This window comes from Podarcis tiliguerta, assembly GCF_965153285.1.
Source record: "Podarcis tiliguerta genome assembly, chromosome: Z".
In the NCBI taxonomy this organism is placed as follows: Eukaryota; Metazoa; Chordata; class Lepidosauria; order Squamata; family Lacertidae; genus Podarcis; species Podarcis tiliguerta.
In genome coordinates this window covers 13,522,038-13,546,508 of record NC_139553.1, presented here as the reverse complement: position 1 = coordinate 13,546,508, position 24,471 = coordinate 13,522,038, and the positions used below count along the sequence as shown (strand labels likewise).

The 24,471-nt window shown below is 45.6% G+C and overlaps 2 protein-coding genes across 4 annotated transcripts in view; one reads left to right on the top strand and one right to left on the bottom strand.

The window, feature by feature from the left end:
- FAM78A (family with sequence similarity 78 member A) overlaps window positions 1–17,012 on the top strand; it is a 28,298-nt gene extending 11,286 nt beyond the window's left edge. The window contains exons 3-4 of one of the 3 annotated variants that reach the window (XM_083423959.1): window positions 8,855–9,379; window positions 12,456–17,012. In XM_083423959.1, the coding sequence (XP_083280085.1) occupies window positions 8,855–9,379; window positions 12,456–12,588 (658 nt within the window). In that variant the 3' untranslated portion in view covers window positions 12,589–17,012. The remainder of the gene's footprint in view (window positions 1–8,854; window positions 9,380–12,455) is intronic. The other 2 variants (XM_083423961.1, XM_083423960.1) reach the window with 2 other exon arrangements.
- LOC310669594 (uncharacterized protein) overlaps window positions 1–24,471 on the bottom strand; it is a 570,356-nt gene that overhangs the window by 311,615 nt on the left and 234,270 nt on the right. The gene's annotated exons all lie outside the window — the stretch shown is intronic.

Sequence of the window (24,471 nt, the reverse complement as noted above, 5' to 3'; positions counted from 1 at the left end):
CCTTGGGTGGAGTCAAACCATCAACCTTATGGTTAATAGCCAGACTCATTGACCCGTGGCGCCATGTTGAAATATAAGAGCTTTTAAGGTCAGTTTGAAAGCTAAAAAGGACCAGATGTACACTCCTTCCTTGAGAGGGAGATCCTCAGGAACAGGGGCCACCACCAAAAGGCCCTGTCCCAAATCTAATAAAGACTGATTACCCTCAAGGCAGGAATCCTGCCCACAGCCATCCTTGGGTGGAGTCAAACCATCAACCTTATGGTTAATAGCCAGACTCATTGACCCGTGGCGCCATGTTGAAATATAAGAGCTTTTAAGGTCAGTTTGAAAGCTAAAAAGGACCAGATGTACACTCCTTCCTTGAGAGGGAGATCCTCAGGAACAGGGGCCACCACCAAAAGGCCCTGTCCCAAATCTAATAAAGACTGATTATACGAAGCGGGGCAAGCTTGTATGTGTGCAGGTGGTCCTTCGGGGAATCTCCATTTAAACTATAAAAATGGCAAGAGTGCAGGGACCAAATAAGGCCCTGAAAGCCTATCTGGCCCTTGGGACTTTCCCCAATTCACACCCTCACCCATAGGTGCTCCTGTCTGCCTGGAACCTCTGGCGTCACTTACCAATGACATGTGGCCCCAAGAAGGCTGACCATGAGCGAATGTGGCCCTCCCCATCTCTGATCTATGACTTTAACGTAAGTTCTTCAAATTGCTCCAGCCTAGCAGACCTCAATGTGGTGAGGGGAAGAGCCATAATTTTGTTGCTCCTTTATCCCTGTGCCCATGTTAAGATTTTGTAATTGTTTTCGGAAACTTTGGTGTATGTTTCATCACGTGGATTCTGGCCACGCAATCAATAGCGCACTTTGGTTTACATAATTGTACTACAGTAGTACAATATATGTATTAATGAGATTACTTGCGAAAAGTGGAGCTAACTTAGCAGGATACTTACGAAAAACATCCCCTACTCCAAAAAAGAAACTATTCCCAAAAAATTCACAGCATTGTAATCTTATGAACACTCACAGAATCTCGCTTGATGTGTGCTTGCTTTGATGAAGGCATGAAATAGCCTAGCGAATTACATATTTTGTAAGCAATTCAAAAAATACAAACTTCATGCACCTCCCTATCCCTGACTATAGGCAATGTTGCCTGGGGTGGATGGGAATTGTAGTACAAAACATTTGGAGCCCCCCAGTTGTGGAAGGCTGTGGTGTGGACACTACGCTGTCTAGATGGTCCAATTATCTTGCAGCTTTCTGTGTTCATCCAGAGGTTAGATTGGGGCGTAAATTTGATTCAGTCTGCATTTAAAGGAGAACCTACCTAAATCACACTTCGCAAAGAACGCACGTACTGAAACATGGCCATGCATCAAAGTTCAATATGCTCTTGATTCCCCCCCTCCCCAGTGCAGTTCTTCAGCCAAGTAATTTATACGAACGTGCATATACTAGGGTAAAGTGTACTTTAAAATACATTAAGATGCTGGAGATTGAATGAACTACTGCAATTGCATTTCACCCTTGGCACTAGACAGATGGGCGATGGGTCGTTCGTTGGTCACCATGTGACCAAATGGCAGATCTTATTGCTTCCTATCAAGTGTTTTCTCTCCCCCACCACACACTTATTCTCCTTCCTAAGATTTAAAATATATATATTCAAACGGTGTCTGCAGCATTCTGAACCTGAACGGAAACAGCAGGTAGAAGCAGGAAGTAAAACAGGAGAAGAAACGTCCTATTTATAACCCCCATTCTTCAGTGTGTTGGCAAAAATTCTGCCAGCTTCTGAGGGTGTGTGTGTCTTAAGTGCTCACAATTACCCTGCTCACCTTTCCCATCTTAGCAGACGGCTGAAAGGGAAGGGTTAGTTTCTAAAGCAGCACTAGGAAACCTGAAAGCTTGGGGCCACATGTGGCCCTAAGCTTAATTTAATGCGGCTCTGCAGACATTCTGGGCCCTCCAGTGTTGGTTCCAATGGGTTTTTTCTCGTGAGGTCAACAGCACTTCAAAGAAGGAAGTCCCCCCCCCCCATTCTAAAGAGAAGCAATTGGGAGTTCCAGCCAGCCTGTCACGTAGCTTGTGACCCTATATGCATGCTGAAGCTCTTTACAGATTTCTAGAGCTCCCATCCTGGTGAGTTTTAGCCCAAGGCACTTAGGACCAACCCTACTCTTTACTTCTAAATCCCAGGCATGCAGGGGCTGGTGATGGTTGTGCTGTAGCAAGGCCAAATACTGCCCCCCCCCCCAAGGAGACCTGCAAGTATTCCACTCATTCCAGGGCAAATCTAAAATAGAATTCATGGCTTAAACAGAACCCTGTCTGTATCTTAATCCCATTTCTATTAAATCTCTTGAATGGCTTTTTAAGGGGGGGGGTGTAGCATTCTGTCTGCCCAAGAGCTTGTGTCTATTTGGTTCACAGCCTCTGCCCTGCTCCACCCACTATGAAGTGCAGTAAGGCAAACTGTGGGGCTGATGTCTGGCACAGGAAAATCTGCGCTCTGTACTACCCGCCTGGTCTCTTTGTAGTATGAAGCAGAGGTGAACTCTGGCCAGATTAGACAAGTCTCTAGTTTTAAAGGTTGCTATTTGAAAAGCGACAGGAGACCATTTTAAGCGAAATGGCAAGTACATTTGTAGAATAATAGGGCCAAAGGGATTGTGAAGAATAAAATTGCATGGAGATTCCCCCACCCCCACCCTCCTGTGTTCTCTGTTGTGTTTCCTTAAGCACAAAACCTTCCCCATCTGAGAGATTACATTTCAGAATGGCAGAAATGCCAGGGATGGATTTGGTGCTTGTATGTGCTCAATGCCGCAAACACTAAATCTGCAATCCTCTTAAAAACAGCAGACTCCCTGTTGTCCCTTGTGCGAGAGAGATGTGATTGGAAAGGAATAAGATTGCGGATTTTGTCTAGGTTTCCTCCATTAATAGCTTTGCTGAAGGGTTCTGTGTAACTCAGAAAGCTTGCATAGTTCTACACGAGAGATGGCTGCCATACTTTTTTCTCCCTCTCCCCCCATTCCCACAATCTTTGGGGCTGGACTTAGTCTATGGATTGCCACAATGCTGAGCCAGCCCTTTCCATCTGCCTTTGCCCTTTGTTCACAGCTTATAGTTGATTTTAACCAAACAGTCTATAAATTGACTGACTGACTGAATGAATGAATGACCACCACCATCACCCCAACATCTTTAATATCTCCCCATAGAGAACCATGGTAGACACTGTAGCACAGGTGCCTGGTAGACATGAGGCCTATTGGGTTCTTTGGGGAGGCAGTGGTAGGGGCTGGTGGATTCTGATGCTTCAAGGACGGAGTTTAGCACATAAGCGTATGGGTTTAATAAAACCACCCACCCACCCAGAGCTCCATCCACAGACGAGGTACAGTGGTACCTCGGGTTAAGTACTTAATTCGTTCCGGAGGTCTGTACTTAACCTGAAACTGTTCTTAACCTGAAGCACCACTTTAGCTAATGGGGCCTCCCGCTGCCGCCGCGCCGCCGGAGCACAATTTCTGTTCTCATCCTGAAGCAAAGTTCTTAACCTGAGGTAATATTTCTGGGTTAGCGGAGTCTGTAACCTGAAGCGTATGTAACCTGAAGAGTATGTAACCAGAGGTACCGCTGTATTATTGGCCAACACCCCAATGTCTGTGAGCGATGCAAGATTCCAGGGTTCCAGGTACTTACCCAGGGTCTGTGCCCCCTTTTGGGAACGGAGTACAGCAGAGACTGTAGTGTTTTTATGATACACAGTTTATTTACACATAGAGTGGTACCTCTGGTTAAGAACTTAATTCGTTCTGGAGGTCTGTTCTTAACTTGAACTAGTTCTTAACCTGAGGTACCACTTTAGCTAATGGGGCCTCCCGCCGCTGCCGCGCGATTTCTGTTCTCATCCTGAGGTAAAGTTCTTAACCTGAGGTACTATTTCTGGGTTAGCGGAATCTGTAACCTGAAGCATCTGTAACCCAAGGTACCACTGTATATGCAAACTGAGCCTTTGATGGAGGGTTCACAGTATCAACACCCCAAAAGGGTTTTGTTTCTCCCATAGCCCCAGCCTTGCATTTAGACAGGCATCCAACATTGTGCTCTGCCTCTGTGGCTTTCCAGCTTGCTGCTTTACTTCTAGGTCACATTACCGCCTCCAGCTTCTAGCTCACATAACAGCTAACTCAAACCTCTCTGCTGTAAACTCTGGCTTTATCTGCCTCACAAAAGTCCATTATCCTTTGTTCTCTTGATGACCCAGAACTCAGTCACTCACCTCAGCATAGGAAGCTAACCTGGCTTCATTAACTTTTAACATTTGCTGCATCCAGGGATTTGAGAGGTATTGCAACCAGTTTTAACACCTTAAGCCTTTATTAAATTCTAGCACTTTCTAGATCCAGGAATTTAGAGAGGTCTAGCACCCTTGGACTCAAAACCACGAATTTTACAATCTTGCCTGTATCCTCTATACAGGATTGTGTTGATGGCCAATCCTCAACAGGACAAAATTCTGTTGCCTCTATTCAAGTTAAACAAACCCTGGAGGGGAAAAAACCACTCAGTGCCTAGAAAGAAAATTAGGATTATGATTAGCCTAGGATTTATAAGGCTGGAAAACAGGATTATTATTACTAAATCATTTTTGCAGCCATCTTTATTTTTTAAGCATGCAAAATGCATTGGAAAGCAGAAAGCAGGGAGGCGGGGAAGGAAGGTAACAGACAGTTGGGAGACAGTCAACTTTTTATGTGGGAGAAAGCTCTGTGGATGCACCTTCCCCTTAAAATCTTCATAGGAAAATATAACCATCCCCACTACTTTATGCAGAGCTTTCTGTGCTGTTACAACATCTGAGCCACCACCCCATCAATCGCCACCCTCTTCTCATACCTATTTGTATGCCAGACAACCAAGGTGCCCCAGTTTAAAAAGGGACTCAAAGCACCACATTTAATGTGGAAGCAAAGGGTCAGGCATGAATGGGGGTATTGATTAAACCCTGCTCCATTCTGTCTTAGCTGGTTTGTCCCTCTGCCCCTAATATTGCTCATATTAGCCTCCCCAAACCTGGTCCCCTCTAAGACATTGTTGAACTCAAAACTCTTATCAACTCCAGGCAGCAGGTTGGGGATAATGGGAGTTGTAGTCTTACAGCCTTCCCTAACCTGGTGCCCTCTGATTCTGTTGGGCTCCCATTAGACCAGCATTGTCAATGGCAAGGCATGATGGGAGTTGTCTGCCAGCAACATCCAGAGGACACCAGTTTTCACCACTCCCAGAGTTCCCTGTGAAGAGGGATTGGTTGTTAGACAGCTCTGAGCCCCCTTAACCAACTACAGTTCCCAGAATTCTTGTGGGGAAGCCATGACAATTTAAAGTGGTATGATACTGTTTTAAATATATGGTGTGGATGTGGCCATATGTTGACTGGTTGTCCAGGGTGTCAGACAGAGAGGAATCTTGCTTCCTGCTCCTTTTAACTGGAGATGGTGGGGATGGAATGAACCTGGGAACTTTTGCTTGCAAAGGGTAGGTTTTTCCCACCAAACTATGACCATGCTCTCTTGCAAATCGGCCACTGGTGAATATAATAGCTGGTTTGAAAGAGATAAGGTCTTGGGAAACACAGGAAATTGCCTTATACTGAGGCCACTGGTCCATTTAGGTCAGAATTGTCTACCCTGACCAGCAGTGACTCTCCAGAATCTCAAATGGGAGCCTTTCCAAACCTTACCAAGATATGCCAATCGGGATTAAACCTGTGACCTTCTGCATGCCAAGCAGATATTCTGCTATTGAATTGTTGTCCTTCATCTAAGTGTCAATAAGGCTCCAGTTCCCATGATTCGAACCTGGGACCTTCTGCATGCACAGCAGACGCTCCGCCACTGAGCTGCAGCCACCCTCAGGTGGGATTGAGTCAAGGACAACAGCTGGCAAGGGGCATGGGAAGGACTCTGTGTGTGTGTATGCAGTGGGCTTTCTTGTCAACCATAAAAAGGGCAATGAAGCCCCATTCCCTTCCTCCTGCTGAAATTTGTAGGCGGATTTAATTGCTTGCGAATGCCAGTATTAGCCACGTGCAAGGCGAGCGAGGGCCCCGGGGGGTTGTGCAAGTTTCCTCCCCATAGATGTATGTGCCAGAACGTTTCCTGTCAGCCTCGTACCATCTGCTTTTTACGCCTCCCCTTCCCTTCGGTTTCCTAAACAGCGCTCTGCCGCGCACTCGTTTCCCCTCTTTCATTGCGAAAATCACACACAATGGGGGTGGGAGGTGGGTGATTTGCCATACTGGCTCAGAGTGATAAGCCTCAGCCTGTTCCGCAGGCCTCTTTTGACAGCACCAGGCAGAGAGGTGGAGTATAAATGTTTCTAATAAACCAAGTAATTAAAATAAGATTTAGTAGACTTCTTTTTCCTCCTTCCTGCATTCCTCCAGGAATCCCCACTGTTGTTTTTTTATTTTTCTTTAAGTTGAGCATCCTAATCTTTTCCCCAATAAAGAAGGGCCAAGGCCCAAAACAGCCCTCAGTGCCAGCAATGGGGAACCTGTGGGGTCCTTGTTATTGCTCAACTCCAACTCCAATCGTCCCTGGCCATTTGCTACCATGCTGGCTTCCAGGAGATGGAGGCCAGAAACATCTGGATGGTCATAGCTGAGGTTCCCTATCGCTGCTGTCCACCTTTCAGTGCTTCTGTAGTATCTATTGCAGGGCTTCGGAAACCTCCGGGCCCACCCATTTGGCCCTGTAGCCTATTCCACCCAAGCCATGGCCTTCTGTCCTATATAAAATGCCAGGTGCAGTGGCGGACCTTGACGTCTCAAATTTCAGTGGTGCCCTGTGCAACGCCAATATCTGGCACCCCGTTGGATATTGCAGTTGCAGCGCCCCTGAAGCTCCACACCCAGTGCAACCACACTGGTCATGCAATCCTAGATTTGCCTTTGCCAACTGCAGTTCAAGTAAAAAGTTGAAAGGGTGGCAATGCACCGCCCACCAGCTTATCTGCAAAGCCCCGTGCCCAAGGTAACACTTCGGAAAGGGCTTCCAAAGGCCACATGATATCATTGCAATGCCAGGTAATGGGCCAGTCAAGTGGCTCTGCCTACCTGCTGAACTTGGCCTGTGATGGATTGGGGAGATAATCCCCTGCCCTTTCCAGGCCTTAATTTCTGCCTGAAAATAAATAAAACCAAACCAGAATAATAATAATAATAATAATAATAATAATAATAATAATAATAATAATAATAAATGATAATCTCCTGTCCCCAAAAGGGTCTCTCCCTGGGGATTTTGAGACAGACAGATGGGCACACACAATGTGACAGAGAGCAGATGTCTGCTTTCTTACTGTGATCTCTGATTCACCCCCCACTGGAGAAAGTTGGATGAGTACTTCCCCCCACCCCACCAAAAAATCCTCCAGGCTTTTCTCAGTCCTGTGGTAACCCCAGACGTCAGCCTCCCATATGCTAAGAATTGCCCCATAGCCCCTTTTCCTCTGTCAAGAGAGCCTGTGCTCAGTTAATCTTTTGTGTATCCTGAGAATGAGATGGTCAGGCTCCTTCTTACAGGACATTTGTGGTATGACAAGACATGGCCTTCTGTGGGAGCAGAGAAATGGCAACACTCGGGATTTTGTGGCAGGGGCTATGGCGGGGGGAGGGTCAGGGCCATAGCTAGGGGGTGGTGAGGTGGTGCAGGTGAGGGGGGGGACAAAATAGACTGAAAATATGTCCATAGATTTGTCTATAAATAAAAATATTGATTATTGCCTCATAAGAAAAGGTTTTTAACAGAGGGATTGAATGGGTGAAGGGGGGCGGGTTGGAGGATAGGCAGAAAGAAGAGCTAATTTGTCCGTGGCTAGGAGGCGCAATCAGGACAGTTCTGCCAGGGGCGCAAGTCCACTTAGCTACGGCTCTGAGGGGGTGGGAACTTTCTGGACTACCTTTTGAAGACATTGGTAGGCATATCCTAAGGCAAAAGTGGTCGAGGAATCACAGCAAATTTTACTGCAGTACCATTGGTTTGCTGGCTGGCTGGCTGCTTATTTATTTATTTATGGCTCTTAGATGCCACCTATTCTTTCAAGGAACTCAAGATACTGTGCATGGTTCTCCCCTCACCCCCCCCCCCATTTAATCCTCACAACAACCCTGTGAGGTAGGTTAGGCTGAGAGACAGTGGCTGGCCAAAGGTCACCCAGTGAGCTTCATAGCTGAGGCAGGCTTTAGAACCCCATTCTCCCAGGTATCTCAGTCCCAACGGCCAAATGTGGCCCTGCAGGCCTCTCTATATGGCCCCTGAAGACTCTCCCCAGGCCACTTCGCTCACTGGCCCTGCTTTGCATGCTTTTGCCTGGCTGGAATGTGCCCTTGAACTCTGGATAAAAGCTTCTTGCTTGCCTGGATGGAGGACACAGAAGGGTGTGCCGCTCTGTGCGTAGGGTGGGATTAAATAAAATTTAATTAATAAATAAATTTTAGAAATCAATTAATGCAGCCCATTAATTGATAAAATGCTGAAGTGCTACATACTTGAATATAGTGGTACCTCGGGTTAAGAACTTCTGGCGGTCCATTCTTAACCTGAAACTGTTCTTAACCTGAGGTACCACTTTAGCTAATGGGGCCTGCCGCCGCTGCACGATTTCTGTTCTCATCCAGAAGCAAAGTTCTTAACCTGAGGTAGTATTTCTGGGTTAGCGGAGTCTGTAACCTGAAGCGTCTGTAACCCGAGGTACCACTATACAAGATTCGCAAGTCTTCCCTGCAGGAGAAACAACGCCCATCTTCTCCTTTCCTTTCCCTCTCAAATGCAGGTCAAGCTGGGAACTCCCAGATCTCCTCGAGGGCAAGATCCAAGCGATCAGCGACTCGGATGGGGTCAATTACCCCTGGTATGGGAACACCACAGAGACCTGTACCATCGTGGGGCCCACCAAGAAGGAAGGGAAGTTCAGCGTCAGCATGAACGATAACTTCTACCCAAGTGTCACCTGGGCTGTCCCAGTGAGTGACAGCAACGTGGCCAAGCTCACAAGCATCCACAGGGATCAGAGCTTTACTACCTGGCTGGTTGCCACCAACACAGCCACCAACGAGATGGTCATCCTTCAGACAATCCGGTGGCGGATGAAGCTGGGCATCGATGTGACCCCCAGCAAACCTTTGGGGCACCGTGCCAAGCTGAAGGAGCCCCATGCCCAGGAGCAGCCACAGATCCTAAGCAAGAACGAGCCAATACCACCTAGTGCCCTCGTGAAACCCAATGCCAACGACGCCCAGGTACTCATGTGGAGGCCTAAGGACGGGCGCCCTCTAGTGGTGATACCTCCAAAGCATCGGTAATGAGACCCTCTCTCTCTCTAAGTGTGTCCAGCCTCACGGGGTGGATTGGGAGGGGTGGGGGCAGAGAGAGGAGGAGGAAAAAAACCGCTTCATATTTAAGAAAACATATTTAAGCAAAAAAAAAAACCAACCAGATGCACTTTTAAAACTCATTTGACAGAAAAGAGAAATAATAATAATAATGCAACCATTCTACCTTTTCCCGTCGGAACGGGTCTCACTGTGCTAGAGACGCTCAACAGGAAGGACGCTCCCCTCAAGAGCATGACGGGGTGTGTGTGTACGTTTGTCACCAGACATCGAGTTTCTAAGGGAGCGAACAAATCAATGTCCACACACTTGATTTCCAGCTTCGTAAAAGTTGCTTTTTTCCTTCCTTCAGTTGTTGTTTTCAAGTTCAATCTCATTAACTTAGCTTGGATCACCTGAGAGAGAGAAAAAACGAAAAGGTTTTTTTAATATATATATATATTAAATGAGGGAGGTTTTATTTTTGAGATGGGAGGAGGAAGGGAGAAAATTAATTTTATTTAGTTGGGAAGGGGAGTGGATGCAGATGCAACAGAGTAGAAAAGAAAACAACAATTTGTTTATTTCTCCTCTCCCTGGATGATGATGATGATGATGATGATGATGGGTGGGTGGATTTTTTGTTCTTACGGAGATGATGTTCCAAATTGCAAACACAAGTCACGCGGCCTTATGTAGATTTTACTTTGCATTGCCAAACCTTTGCCTTAAGCTGCATTTTTTAAAAAAGCGGGGAAGCGGGGTGGGGTGGGGGATAAGAAAGCAAGCAAGCAAAGAAGGCTCCTTTTTTCTTACTAGATATTAGAGTGAGCGGGGGGGAGATGTTTTGTTCTGGAATGAAAATGAATCATTGAGCTTGTATCGCAACCAGTTGCTAAAGGAGGTTGCCATCTTTCCCCCCTTGCTTTTGAAACAAACTAAAACTACACCAGCAGAGATTCTCTTGGGACAGAGAGGCGGTGAAGGAAACTGCACCTGCTTAATTTCCACCTGACTGCTGCTGTTAGTAGTGCAGGGACTCTACTTGCTTCCACACTAGCCCTTCTTTCCCCCTAAAATTATCACCCTATGTTTACTCAGTTTTTACAAATTGCATTCCTGTGTTGCCTCCGATGTCAGTGCTACTAACATTTCAGTGGGTCTACTCTTAGTAGAACACAGTTGGATAGAACCCTCTGTGCATCTTTTTCAAATCTGATCTGTAGTGGGGTGTGGGGGTCTCTATTTTTTTGGTAATTTTAGGGCTTGTAAAAAAGACTTTTCAGGGATGCGGGTGGCACTGTTGGTTAAACCACAGAGTCTAGAGCTTGCCGATCAGAAGGTCGTCGGTTCAAATCCCTGCGACGGAGTGAGCTCCCGTTGCTCGGTCCCTCCTAGGTACCGCTCCAGCGGGCGTTTCCATGCGCTGCTCTGGTTCGCCAGAAGCAGCTTAGTCATGCTGGCCACATGACCTGGAAGCTGTACGCTGGCTCCCTTGGCCAGTAAAGCGAGATGAGTGCCACAACCCCCGAGTCGTTCATGACTGGACCTAATGGTCAGGGGTCCCTTTATCTTTAAAAAGACTTTTCAGGGCTCCTCTTTAATTACAAACTTCCTGTGTACAGATTCAACCCACTTTATTGCTTTCTGTTTAGTTCAATGGAGGGATATTAGCAGTCCCTTCACTGCCGAATATTGTCAGTTTCTGATCCAGTGAACAGAGGTGCTTTAAGTATGCATTGCCTCCCATTTTAGCCCCTTTTTATTTGTATAGAGCAAAATAGACAGTACTATTTTTCTACATAAAAATGATAAGAAAATAATGAGAGGCAATCAGTCTTTAAAGCCTCCCTGCTCACAGGAACAGAAATTGGCAACGCAGGAGAACTGTATTCAAGAAAAAGTAATATAATGGGCTGAACCTGCCAGCAGTAAGCTTTTAATTAACAGTTGCGGGGATCTTTGTTTAATGAGTCTTTCTTCTGAAAAAGCATTACAGAAGGTTCTTAGCCATGGGGAGTGGCATTGCTGATCTATTTAGTGTAATATTAAGTGCTGTGCAGAACCACCAGTTTAATTTTACTTTCTGCACAGTGAGGGAAAGAAATGCACCAGCAGCACTGAAAGCAACTAGTGTGGAAGCAACATTTGCTTGGGGGGAATTGTATTTTTCTATGTCACGGAGGGGAAAATCTGGTTTGAGCCCCCCCCCCCCCAAGTAATCCTCCCTAGCTTAGATGGGGATGCTGTGACCTGTGCAATTGCTGCGAATTGTCTGCCTTCCCTTCCAGAAGCAAGAATTTTAGCTCCAGAACGGGAAGCCGTGGCTCACAGCTTCTAGGATCAGGTGTGGGGAACCTTTGGCCCTCCAGATGTTGCTGAACTATGGCTTCAATCAGCCCCGACAAGCATGGCCAGGAGCCAGGGTTGATGGGAGTTGTAGTTCAGCAACATCTGGAGGGCCAAAGGTTCCCCACACCTTTCTAGAAAGAAAACAGAGTACCAAGCAAGGATAGCAGGAAGTGATCTGGGTGATGTTTTACTCTGGATTCTTTACTTCCTTCTCCATATCCAACCCTCTCCCCTTTGGGAGGGTCTTCAGGGCAGCGAGAAACAGTTGTATCCAACTAACTAGGAGTAGACCCAATGGAATTAATGTACCTAAACTAGCCATGCCCATATTGAAAATAACTTAATTTAGGGGCAGAGCTGTAACTTACTAGGGAAACACATGCTTTGAACACAGAACCTTTTGCGTGCAGTCTGTGGTCAGGGTGCTTATTGTGATGGCAAAGACCTCTGAATGTAACTTTTAGGAGCTGCTGTTGGTCAGAGTAAGTCCTGGGCCTGGTGGACCAATTGTTTTTATTAACATATGAAATTGGTCACAGTGTCCATTAGTTGCAGTGAGTCTACTCTGAGCAAAGCTTAGATACAGTCCATATGGAATATTTTAAGCAGTGGCAGGGATGGGGAGGTGGAGGGGAAGAGACTCAGTTTTGAAAATGCACAGGCCCCAGGACAAAACTTCCATGACACACCGTTTCTTTCTGGTATTCACAGGAACAGGACTGTTTTCCCCTCTAATGATACGGGGCAGCCAGCGTTCAGCACGGATCACTTGGGATCGGGGCAATATAGGGGTCCCTTCTTCACCAAAGGGGGAGCCCAGTGTGCCGTTTGGTTTAAAATTTAAAAAGAAAAGGAAGTGGGGAGGGGAGACCACATTTTCAACTCAACATGCAGGATTCTAAAATGCACACTTGTCTGTTTTTTTCTGAAAATAATAGTTCTCTAAGTAATGGTGTGTTTGCACTAGCCGATTACCATCAGATGCGCTTACCGCTGTTGCTGGATTTGACCCCTGCTACTGCTGCTACTGCTGTAGGGTTTGCACTTGGCAAAGGGGTAGTTTGGTGTTAAATTATTGCTGGAAAAGCCTGCAAGTCACTCATCTGCTGTTTTCCCCCTGCAGGGCATGAAAGAGATGGTGCAAAACAAAATAAAAACAAACCATCCAACCACCCCAAAATGCATGATTAAGAGTTTACCTGCAGAAATATTTGGCTAGTGATTCCTTTTGAAAGTATACATGTTCCCTCCACCACCCAACATATGGGGGTATAGCCATAGCTACTGCCCTCCGTTTTCAGAACAGGGGTAAAACAGGAGTTGTTTACTCCTGATGGAAGCCATTTCTTTTCCAAAACAGGACAGAAGTGACACACTTTTATTGTTGCAGTTAGAAGTGGGAGTTTACCATTGCTGCTTAAAATTTCAACAACCAGCTATATATATATATATGAGATATGGATACTTGTCTTGAGAAACCACACATTCAGAATCTAGGGTGTGGGTGTATTAACCTAATCCATCCAAACAATTCATATTTGGCGGCAGTTGGCCCTAAAGCTTGTTTTTGATCAGCCAAATCCCTCGCTCCTGTATGATCCGTAATCAAGCCAAGGAAATTAGACAGCTGCTACTTTTGAAGGTCACAGCTATATAGCACCAAACGAGTGTGCAATATGCTACTCAGAATGCACCAGTCACTGTGCCTGCATGAAAATGCTTACAATTACTTACAAAATGCCCAGAACAAGAGTCCTGAACATCTCAAGGCATGGGCTGATTCTCAGGCAAGGGTAATATACTCACAGAGTTATTAAAATAACAAAGCACCACTACAGTTCCCAGGATCCTTTGGGGGAAGGGGAGCCACAACTGTTAAAAGTGATAAGAGTGCTTCAGTTGCACAGTGTGGATAAGCGCAAGCAGCAGAGGGGCTGGTCTGTTGGGCAAATGGGGCACTGCCACACCAGTCAATGCCCACTGTCACTGCCCTGCCTTCTTGCCTACAACCAGCCCAAGGGCTGTTGGCTTCCTCCTCCTCAGTGTTGCCCTTGTAGAACTCAGCAAGGAGAAGGTTGGGGTGGGGCATCAGAATTAATTGGCTCCACCTCTCATTGGTTCTGGACTGTGGCTCTACCTACTGTATGGGCTCACAGCCTTCTGCCCCACCAGTTCAGGCTATGAGAAGATGTTGCTTCAGCAAGCATCAAACTGAGCAAGCATCATCTCCATCCCTCCTGCTAGTTCTTCCCACGGTGAGCGGTGCCTTTTGAGTTAAAGGGCCACAGCACACCCCATCAGTCTTGGTGCTGTCAGCAGAACAGGGGAGACTCTGGTGTCATTGGGGCCTCTGTGAAAAGGTCTTTTAAGCCCATGAATGGCACCATTATATCTTCAGGCTGGGGCACAGGCATTAGTAGGTTGTCTGGCAAACATGCTTCTGTGGTTGGTCTTCTCTGTCCTTTCCCTTCTGCTTTGGAGTCTTCACCCTCATATCCCCGAGGACAAGGAATCTGATGCCAGGGTCACAGAATCATAGAACTGCTGGAAAGGACCCTGAGGTCCACCCCCCCCCCCTTGCAATGCAGGAATTTCAACCAAAGCATCCATGGCAGATGACCATCCAACCTCCACTTAAAAACCTCCAAGGAAGGAGAGTCCAGCACCTCTCATGGGAGTCTGTTCCACTGCAGAATGACTCTTGTTGTCAGAAAGTTCCTCCTGATGTTTAATCGGAATCTCCTCATAACTTGAATCCGTTGGTTCGGGTCCTACCCTCCAGAGCTGGAGAAAACAAGTGTGCTCCCACTTTCATGGGAAAGCCCTTTAGATATTTGAAGGTGGTTCCCTGATACCTCCTGATCATACCTCCTCTCATCCTCCTCTTATCCGGGATAACATGCCCAACTGTTCCTCATACAGCTTGGTTTCCAGACCCTCAGTTGTGACACTGAGCAGCTTTCCCTATGAAAGTGATTGAGAATACTTGGAAATAACAGCTGCATCTTAGGAAGCTGCCTTCTACTGAGTTGGACCATTGATCCATCTAGCTCAGTACTGTCTACACTGAGTGGCAGCAACTCTTCATTGCCCCAGGCAGGGAACTTTCCCCAGCCATCACCAGGAGATGTCATTGGGGATTGAACCTGGGACCTTCTGCATGCAAAGCACATGCTCTGCCACTGAGCTACAGCCCTTTAAAAAAAATTCAGAGAGGAGGCTGCTGCTTTTGTCTTGCTGAAGTGGTTTCCCAGTCCTTTCTGTTTCTATGGGGGATGTCAAGAAAGCAGACTCCCTCCCTGTTAAAGCCTTCTTATTCAGCTGTTTTCCTCAACCCTGCTGCTTTAAGCGGGGAGGGGGAGGCGCTGTCACGGACAGGCTTGATCCAACACAAAATGGGTTGTGTCTGAAAATGACTGGCTGGACTGAGTTGCCCTCAAGATGAATAGAACCACTGGTGAAGGGGTTCAGAAGGTGGGGTGTTGGGGTTGTGGGGGTAAGAGGGTTGTGTGAGATATGGGAGCTGATACTAATGTTCAGTGCTGTCTTTCTAGAAAAAGAGGTGCCAGAACTCACCATGAACACCTCCCTTGTTCGCTTATAATGGAAATGGCGCCCAGCTGAGGTGCTGGAACTGAGTTCCAGTGAGTTCTGGCTGGGGGGGAAAGCCCTGGTAATGCTGAAAGGAGCTTCTCTAGATTCACATTAAGAGCAGGCAGGTCAGGTGTTATTTCATTAAACAGAGACTGGCTGGATCAAATCAAGAAGTTGCATGTAGTCCAGCATCATCTGGGTCCCAACAGTGGCCAACCAGAGACTCCAGGAAGACAACGAGATACAAAGCTGTAGGACAATTCCCACTGCTGTTCCTCTTCTCCCTGCCCAGTGTCTGTTAGCTGGACACTGATGAAGGCAGACCTTAGACGAATCAAGCACAGCAAACCCTGGGGGCCTTGTGCTGTGCACTCCCCTTTGCTGTTGATCACAGGGACCTGCAGCATTCATTGCATGGAGACAGGTTAACAGGTGACAAATTACTCATACAAAGAGAGAAAAAGAGATAGGGAGATTGGACTGTCGTGGCCTAGGGTTACTCATCTTTCCACATGTCCCTCTTCAGAATGCCTAAACCTTTAGCACTGTGGCTGGCCTGCCTTCGTCCTTTCTCACGCTTCCCTGCTTTGAGCCATTTTCAACATAAAATGAGAACACACTTAACTGTTGGGCTTGGGTGGGTCAATGTTGCCTCACTGTTGCCCAGTGTACAGCATTCATGTGAATACAGCTTCTGCTTAAAGGTGGTGTGTGTGTGTGTGTGTGTGTGTGTGAGAATTGTGAACCTCCGGATGTTCCTAGGACACAAAACTCCCATAATTACTATTGGTCATGCTGCTGAGGTTGATGGGAATTGGAGTCCAACAACAGCTGGAGGGCCACAGAAATTCCCTACCCTTGATCTAAGAATGTGAAATATTCTCCTTTTTCACAAGTGAATGCCTCTTCTAAACAGGCATTTGCCCATCTCTTGCATGCTGTGAGGGTTGCTCCTTAGACCAGGGAACGGTGAGGGCGGGACTGTACTCCTCCTGATGTTTTCAGACTACAACTCCCATCCTCCAGCAACATCTAGAGGAGCACAGATTGAATTCAATGAAGCAAACATCACTTCTCTGCAATAGTCACTTTCACCTTGTAAAGTTGGGGTGGCAATAGTCTGCTCTAATGCATTAATAAGGACCAGAGTAGGAACACTGAGGTGAAACAGTGGCTGAAATTGCATTTACTCCAACTGTTTTCAAACCCTGGGCAGGGTAATATGGTAGGAGACAGGCCTCATCCATACTTGTAAGCATAATAACACACACCTCTCTCTCTTGCACTACTACACTGTGATCGAAGCCTTTGATTTGTGGCAGCCAGCTGTTAAATGCACCAGTTAGTACGGTACCTGTCCACACGCAAAAAAGACCAAGGGAATAACTTTGGGAGCAGGTCTTGGCTATGAATTAAAAAGGTAGAAGGTCCATCTTGCCTGTAAGGGGAGGGGGCAGGTTACCATAACCCCGTTCAAAGTTGTGCCTGGATTTGTGTTGCAGCAATAAGAACTGTCCCTTGGTCTTTGCAAAAATACTGTGAAAATGTCTTGTGGGGGTGGGGAAATGTACCAAGTCTGGACACTAAAAAAAGAAGAAGAGGTATTTAAGAAGATATAAAAGCAACACATTTGCTTTACAAAAAAACAACAAAATAAAGAATTTTCAAAAAGAACCTTTTGACGTCTGGTTTTATCGTGTGTTTATTATTATAGGAGTAAACAACTGTACATGTCAGATTGGGCTGCAGTGTGAGACCTAGAACAAGCTGCCTGGAGTTTATTTGTCTAGACTCATTTGTACCCCCTAAAAAAAAACTCCCTAGGGTGACTTACAATACATGCCATCAGTAAAAAATGAGACAGGTCCTGGTTGCAGGTTTACAGTCTAAAAGACATGAACACATGGGGGGAAAGGGACGAGGGGGTGGGGACTTGGGTGCCAATTCTTAAATTTTACTTAAAATGCCTGGCAGGAATGAAAATAATGCAGGGATAGAAGGCACTTCCATTCAAAGCTGCAGAGTCCCCTGGGGATTGATGGGGAAACCCCTCTGAGAATGTCAGCTCTGTAAGAGGAATGGGGGTTTACTAGCAACTCTCAGCACAACAAACTACAGCTCCCAGGATTCTTTGGGGGAACCCATGGCTGTTTAAAGTACAGGCGGTGGCCATTTTAGGCACCTCCAATTGACGTGTGGTTGCCACCCAAGGAAGGCCAAACAAGGGTTGAACTGGGGCAAGATGTAACGGGCCAGGGTCTGGGAAAGGAAATCCCAGACGAAATGGCTGGCTGTAGTAAAATACTACTCTACATGTAGAATGTGGGTGAGGCCTAGTCAAGCCCACAAATGAGTGGGGACACCTTGTTAGGGCTCCCCCTTTTCCAACCTCTTGGAAGGAGGAGGCTCATGCTTTTTAAAGTGTAATAAACAAAAATCTGTCCTTATTCCCTTATGGGGGACACAAGAGCCCCTGTAGAGTCCTTACGTAGGAGAAAATAACAGAGGCCAACCAGAGAATACTGAGAAGCAAAGCAGCTTGTAAGCCTGATCTTTATTGAACTGTTGCAGCAGGGTGCCCCTTTCACACACAGGAGAAGGAGGAGGACCCAGAACAATGGCGCCCAGGCCTTATATAGACATTTTAAATTCCCTGCCCTGGAGCTCAAGACCACCCCTCCACACATCATACATACATCACAGAAGAGGTATAACCCAAGACCAGCCCCCACAAACATCATACCTTCATCACAGAAAAGGTGGTCTACAGCAGAAATTTGAATGTTGCTGTTTTTCCTGTCTGCCAGGTTATCTGATAATGCCTTATCTGATTGCCTTTCCTGGTAGTCTGCCCATTCCTTTGAGATGGTGATTACCCCCTTCCTGAGATAATGGGGAGGCTCCCCCACCCCCTCCCTCCTTGCAGAGAAAACATTTGGTCAATTTGGGAGTCGAATGGTTTCAGGGCGGTCCTCCTGTGCTGCTCCATACATGTGGTCCACACATCTATGTATGCGCTTGGTTGGTACATTTATGAACCTTTATCATATATATATATATATATATACAACATTACTCCCCCCCCCCAAAGCTTCCAGTACCAAAAGGGCTATTTGTTTTCCTCAGCTGGGCCACCGTTGCCCTGCCCACTTCCTCATGTGCCTTTCCTCATGTGCCTCATGTGCCTCGCAGGAAGTGTTATGTGCTTGTGTAGCACCAAGCTGCTAGTGTGGTTAGCGCTCCTTTTCTACACAGCAATTGCAAATAAGGGTGTAACCTCCCCCCATCACAGCTGTTTTGGTTGTGATGGAAACAGGGAGGGGAGTGTGGGGAGAGAGTTCAAAACAAGAAAGACTTATGGGGAAGAACTTTCTGACAGAAAGAGCTGTTTGAAAGTGGAACAGACTCCCCTGGGAGGTGGTGGACCCTGCTTCATTGCAGATTTTTAAGCAGAGGTTGTCAGGGATTCTATAGCTGTCATTCCAGTAATGCAGGGGGTTGGACTAGATGATGCTTGTGGTCCCTTCTAACTACAGTCCTATCATTCTATGAAATTCATGTCCCTTTTTTTGGCAATGCAATGTGCAGCTGGCCATTGTGGTGTCATATAGATAGATGTATGGATGGATGGACATGTGAGCTTCACCTGTGGGATTTCGACATGGGATCTGATTCCATAATCGCCAAAGAAATTGCTGACAGTTCTGCACAGGCTTGCTGCTGGCATGACAGCACAGTGTGTGGAATCTCTGGGCCGAAGGTCCTTGTCTGAGGGAGCATCTATTTATAACTCCACGATGAGGGTGGGTGGCACACAAGAAATGGGTGACTGGAGTTACATCACGCCTTCCCCTCTTAGCAACTGTTGACAGCTGCTTGATAGCAATGGCTCCTGATAAACGTTGACTCCAGAGCTTCCTGGGAAGGAGAATAAAAGCTAAACATGAATCATTACTGCCTCTTTCCCTCTCCCCTAGAAAATGCTTCCACCTCCCTTCTTGTTCATCTTCTAAAAAACCTTTTCACTTCTGTAAGCAACATGAAGGCAGGGTGGGAGAAAAATGAGCCTCTGACATTTGCAAGTCATGCATTAGCAAAATTAGAGTTGGGCACAAAGCTGTGGCTTCCCCTAAAGAATTATGGTAACTGTACAGTGGTACCTCGCAAGACGAATGCCTCGCAAGATGAAAGAGTTTTTTGTTTTTTGAGTTGCTTCGCAAGACGAATTTCCCTATGGGCTTGCTTCGCAAGACGAAAACGTCTTGCGCCTTTTTCTTAAAACCGTCAATGCATTCCTATGGGAAACCGTCAATGCATTTCCTATGGGAAACTGTGCTTCGCAAGACGAAAAATTCACAAGACGAAAAAACTCACAGAACGAATTAATTTCGTCTTGCGAGGCACCACTGTAGTTTGTTAAGGGTTTCTGAAGGTTGTTAGGATACCCCTTATTCACTTCACAAGGTTATTAGGAGGCCCCTTACAGAGCTACAATTTCCATAATTCCCTGTGAAGAGGTATTTATTGTTAAACCACTTTGGGAATTATAGCAATAGGAGGGGGATAGGGGATCTGCTAACAAAGTCGTTGCACCCTTAACAGACTACAGTTCCCATGATTCCTTGGAAGAAACCACACCTGGTTAAAGTGGTATGATATACAGTACAGTGGTACCTTGGGTTAAGTACTTAATTTGTTCCGGAGGTCCGTTCTTAACCTGAAACTGTTCTTAACCTGAAGCACCACTTTAGCTAATGGGGCCTCCTGCTGCTGCCGCCGCATGATTTCTGTTCTCATCCTGAAGCAAAGTTCTTAACCCGAGGTACTATTTCTGGGTTAGCGGAGTCTGTAACCTGAAGCGTATGTAACCCGAGGTACCACTGTACAGGCAACTCTCATTTTAGATATGACCAATATGTGTGCAATTGCACACACACCCACACACCCACCCAGCACCAAACGCAGAAGTATCCTGGAAACGTCACTAAAAGGGCAGAGTGGAGGGAGGACAGGGGTGTAACAGGGTGTTTTCAGGCTTTTTCAATGGGTTCTCAATTTCACACAAGTGTGCAATGACCTGGAACACAACCCCCGCACAAACAGGGAGTTGCCTGTAGTTTTAAATGTACAGGGTTGTATCCTATGTTATTCTAACTCAGAGCAGACCCATTGAAAAATGTTCTGCCTTATTTGCAGGCAGAAAAATTAAAGAGGACATTTCATCAAATTTATGCATAGGATGGAGAAATTTCAACCCACTTTCAAGGGAGTGAGGCTTCTGTATCTGTTTTTCTAATGGGTTCATCTCACCTGAGGGTTTTTTAAGCCAGAAGTCACCAGAACTCAATTCCGACACCTCTCAGGTGAATACCATTGCCACTCTAAGAGAAAATTATAGGAATATTATAGGGAAAAAGCACTGCCCCCACCCTATTCATTTCTGAAATGGCCGCAATTTTGCAGTCTCAACAATGCCCTGGTCTTAATGGTAGCTTAAAAGGAAATACAGAACAGACATAGAGTGTAAAATACTTTTTATTTTTAAAAACCAAGTCATAATGGCCTAGAGCAGCAAGCGACTTTTGTCAGCTTGGTGCCTTCCATATTTTTTTTGGTGTGTATCATTCTGGAGCTAATATGAAATGAAAATAGAAGGGACTTGGTGGCTATCACAGAAAAATGGAAGGGATGAAATGATGGTCACCACAAAAAAGAAAAAGGGAAAATGGAACCCACCAAAAAGGACACCACCAAAAGAAAAAGAAAATGGCAGCCAGAACAAAAGACACCACAAAAAGCATATAGGAAAAATGGTGACCAGTACAGATAAAAGGGGGGAGGGCACAAACACACACAGAGGGGGGAAATCCAGAGAATGTGCTATAAAGTGGCTTTTTCTTTTAGCAGGGATGGGTTGAAAAAAATAAATACCAAAGCTCTTGCAGAAACAGTGCTTTAAACAGGGAGAAAGTGGAACCATTAAAAAGAAGCCAAACCCTGCAATATTTGGAAACACCGGAAACTTTATAACTGTCCTGAGGGCTGCTTTCACCTTTGGCTAATCCTCCAAGAAGATGCCGACAGTAGATGCCTCTGCTGACCAGCATCGAGGGTCACAGCAGCTTACATGGAAATCTTCTGGCAGACAGTGCTTCATCTAGAAATTCTGGGGGTTGACAAGCCCAGGACCAAATGCATGCAAAGCCTGAACATTGGTTAGAATATTGTGCCCATTTCGTGTTGCGTACCAAATATGCTAACTGGATGCTTGCTTTATCCCCCACCTCCCCACGCCCTCAACCCAGAGCACCTGTTTGCCAAAAACTGGACACTAGCCAGCCAGACTGACTACAGAGCAGCTGTCAAATAGGAATGCCTTTTGGAGACGTCCAGCCTCTGCTACATTTGAAGCTATAAAAGCCAGAAACTCTATCCTCAATTGCCAGGCTGCCACCAACATTGCTGCGTAGTTTTTTAAAAATGCAGTTCCGGACCTATAGCTCAAGACATATTACAGCACAACTGGGAAACACAAAGAATTAAAATTAGCTGCCTTATACTGAGTCAGACTATTAGGTCCTTCTAGCTCCAGACTGTCTTCACTGACTGGCAGCGGCTCTCCAGGGTTTCAATCAGGGTAAGTTCCCAGCCCTACCTGGAGATTCCAGGGATTGAACTTGGGACCTTCTGTGTGCAAAGTAGATACGTTACCACTGAGCCACGGTCCTGTCCTCTAAAAACAATAAAGATTTTAGTCCTTGTGGTTCAGAAAAAAAGCTGATTTAAGCAGGAAGCTACTTCCAGACAAATCAGGTGTATCTGGCACAGTATTGTGCATGCTTGGCAGGGTTTCAGGCAGAGGGGCATTCCCAGCACTATTTGCAGTTGCCAGGGATTGAACCTGTAACCCATTATTTATTTATTTATTTATTTATTTATTATTATTTATTATTTATTATTTATTATTATTATTATTATTATTATTATTATTATTTAATTCAATTTATATACCGCCCTATACCTGGAGGTCTCAGGGTGGTTTACAGAACAAAATCAAAATATAAAACCACAAAATATATACCCCCCCAAAACCCCCACATTTTAAAAGGGCATAGGCTGCCACCTGGACCAGATGGAGATAGGCAGGAGCAGGGCCCTCAGGCTCTCAGCAGGGTGCAAATAATGCTGAATATGGCCATTACCTTTCAACGTGCCTTTGTTTAATGGTTGGGAGTGATTTGATTAGTTGCAACTCAATCAGAGATCAACCAGAGAAGGAAGGTGGTAGCAGGCGACTCTCTACAGAGAGGGGACAGAGGCAGCAGTGTGTGGAGGAATGCCTTATGGTTTCAGCTGTCTCTACATTAATGCACAGAGCATGGGAAACAATCAAGAAGAACTTGAACGTATTTCGGAATGGTAAATATGACCTTAATAGGCATTACTGAATCTTGGTGGGGTGAGGCTTATGACTGGAATGTAGAATTTGAGGGGTACAACCTGCTTAAAATAAACAGGTCAAAAAGGAAGGGAGGAGTAGCATTATATGCAAATGTTGGTTACACTTGTGAAGAGATCCATGACTTGGAGCATGGAAGGCAGATTGAGAGTATGTGGGTAAAAATTGTAGGAGATAGAGACAACAGGGACCTCACTGTGGGTGTCTGCTATAGACTGCCAAGCCAGACTGAAGATGCCTAATGTTTACAGGGAGAGCGTTCCAAAGGGCAGGTGCCACTAAAGTACCGATTCCTACATTGAGCAGAACAGATGGTATCTGTGGGAGACCCTCACCTGCAGAGTGCAATGATCAACTAGGTATATAAGGGGCAAGATGATACATCAGGCATCTTGATCCCAAGCTGTATATAACTTTATGCACCTAAACCAGCACCTTGAACTTAGCTCAGTAGCTCATTTCCATCTTTGGCACATCCTTCTACAATTTAACTATTGTACAGCACCTGTGGTTTTTAGGTTTTAAACAAATATGTGAAATGATTCCCTCCTCCCTTAGGGTATGCTTTCTGGCATTGTTGGGTGCGAAGCATCAACTTCCCATCATTTCTCACATTCGTTTACAATTAACTCAAACAGCTTTAACCCGCCAGCCAGTGCGAGTGGCATGCTTGGCATCTGAAAGAGTACAGCTGACAAGAGACCTTTTTCTAGGTTGCAGCACAGGCCAATGCGTTGGATGATCAATGCAAAGAATTTTGAGGTCAACAACTTGCGATGAGCCAACTTCTATTTATAACCAATGGGGTGGGGGTGAAGTATAATAAGGCCTAGTGATTTTATAAATGTAACAATGTGTATGTGTGCATACAACCACCTGCTCTAGCTTGTCTTCATATTTCCAGTGGCTTTTGTCCAAAGCTGAAAAAGCTACCACTTCCATATTTGTGAATTTACTTAAACTATTCCTTAGGTTCAATTAAAAAAAAAAGGCAAGGGAAAGCAGGGGAAAGGATAAAGTTGGAAGTGGGCAGAGTTATTTCCTTTGATAAGGGCATGATGGAAAACCCCCTACTTGTATCATTGTTAAGATGAGTTACAGGAAATGTCATTCAGCGGCAGTGGAATCATATGCAAATTTACTTTTTCTAATTGTTCATTTTTTAAAGGTGTGAATTCTCTATTAAACTCCTTTGAAGATGCAAATGAAAAATGAAATAACCAATACCAATGTCTAGGGGTGAGACATTAACATAAAAGGCTTAAGTCAGCTCAACAACTATACATACTGGTAATTTTAATACTTGCTTTCTCCTTTATATTTTCTTTGCAGCCTTTTTCTTTACATGCTGTTGAGGGGAAAAGTTAACTTAAAAAGTCCCACAAGTTGACTTCCATGTAAGCGGGGCTCATTATCAGGTTAGATGGAGCTAGATAGAAACAGATATAAGATTAAACCAAGGGTGTTTGGGTTAGAATTTATAGCTGAGAGAGAACTTTTAACATATCATGTAGGATACTTCCAGACGATGTGTTTATTGAACATCGGCTCTGGTTGCAAATAGCTTGCAGGCAGGTTTGCCAGTGTTGGCTGTTTATTAAGTACTCATTCCAATTTGTTTGCAGGGTTTTATTATGTAAAGCAATTGTTATGCCATACTTTCCAGGGCATTTT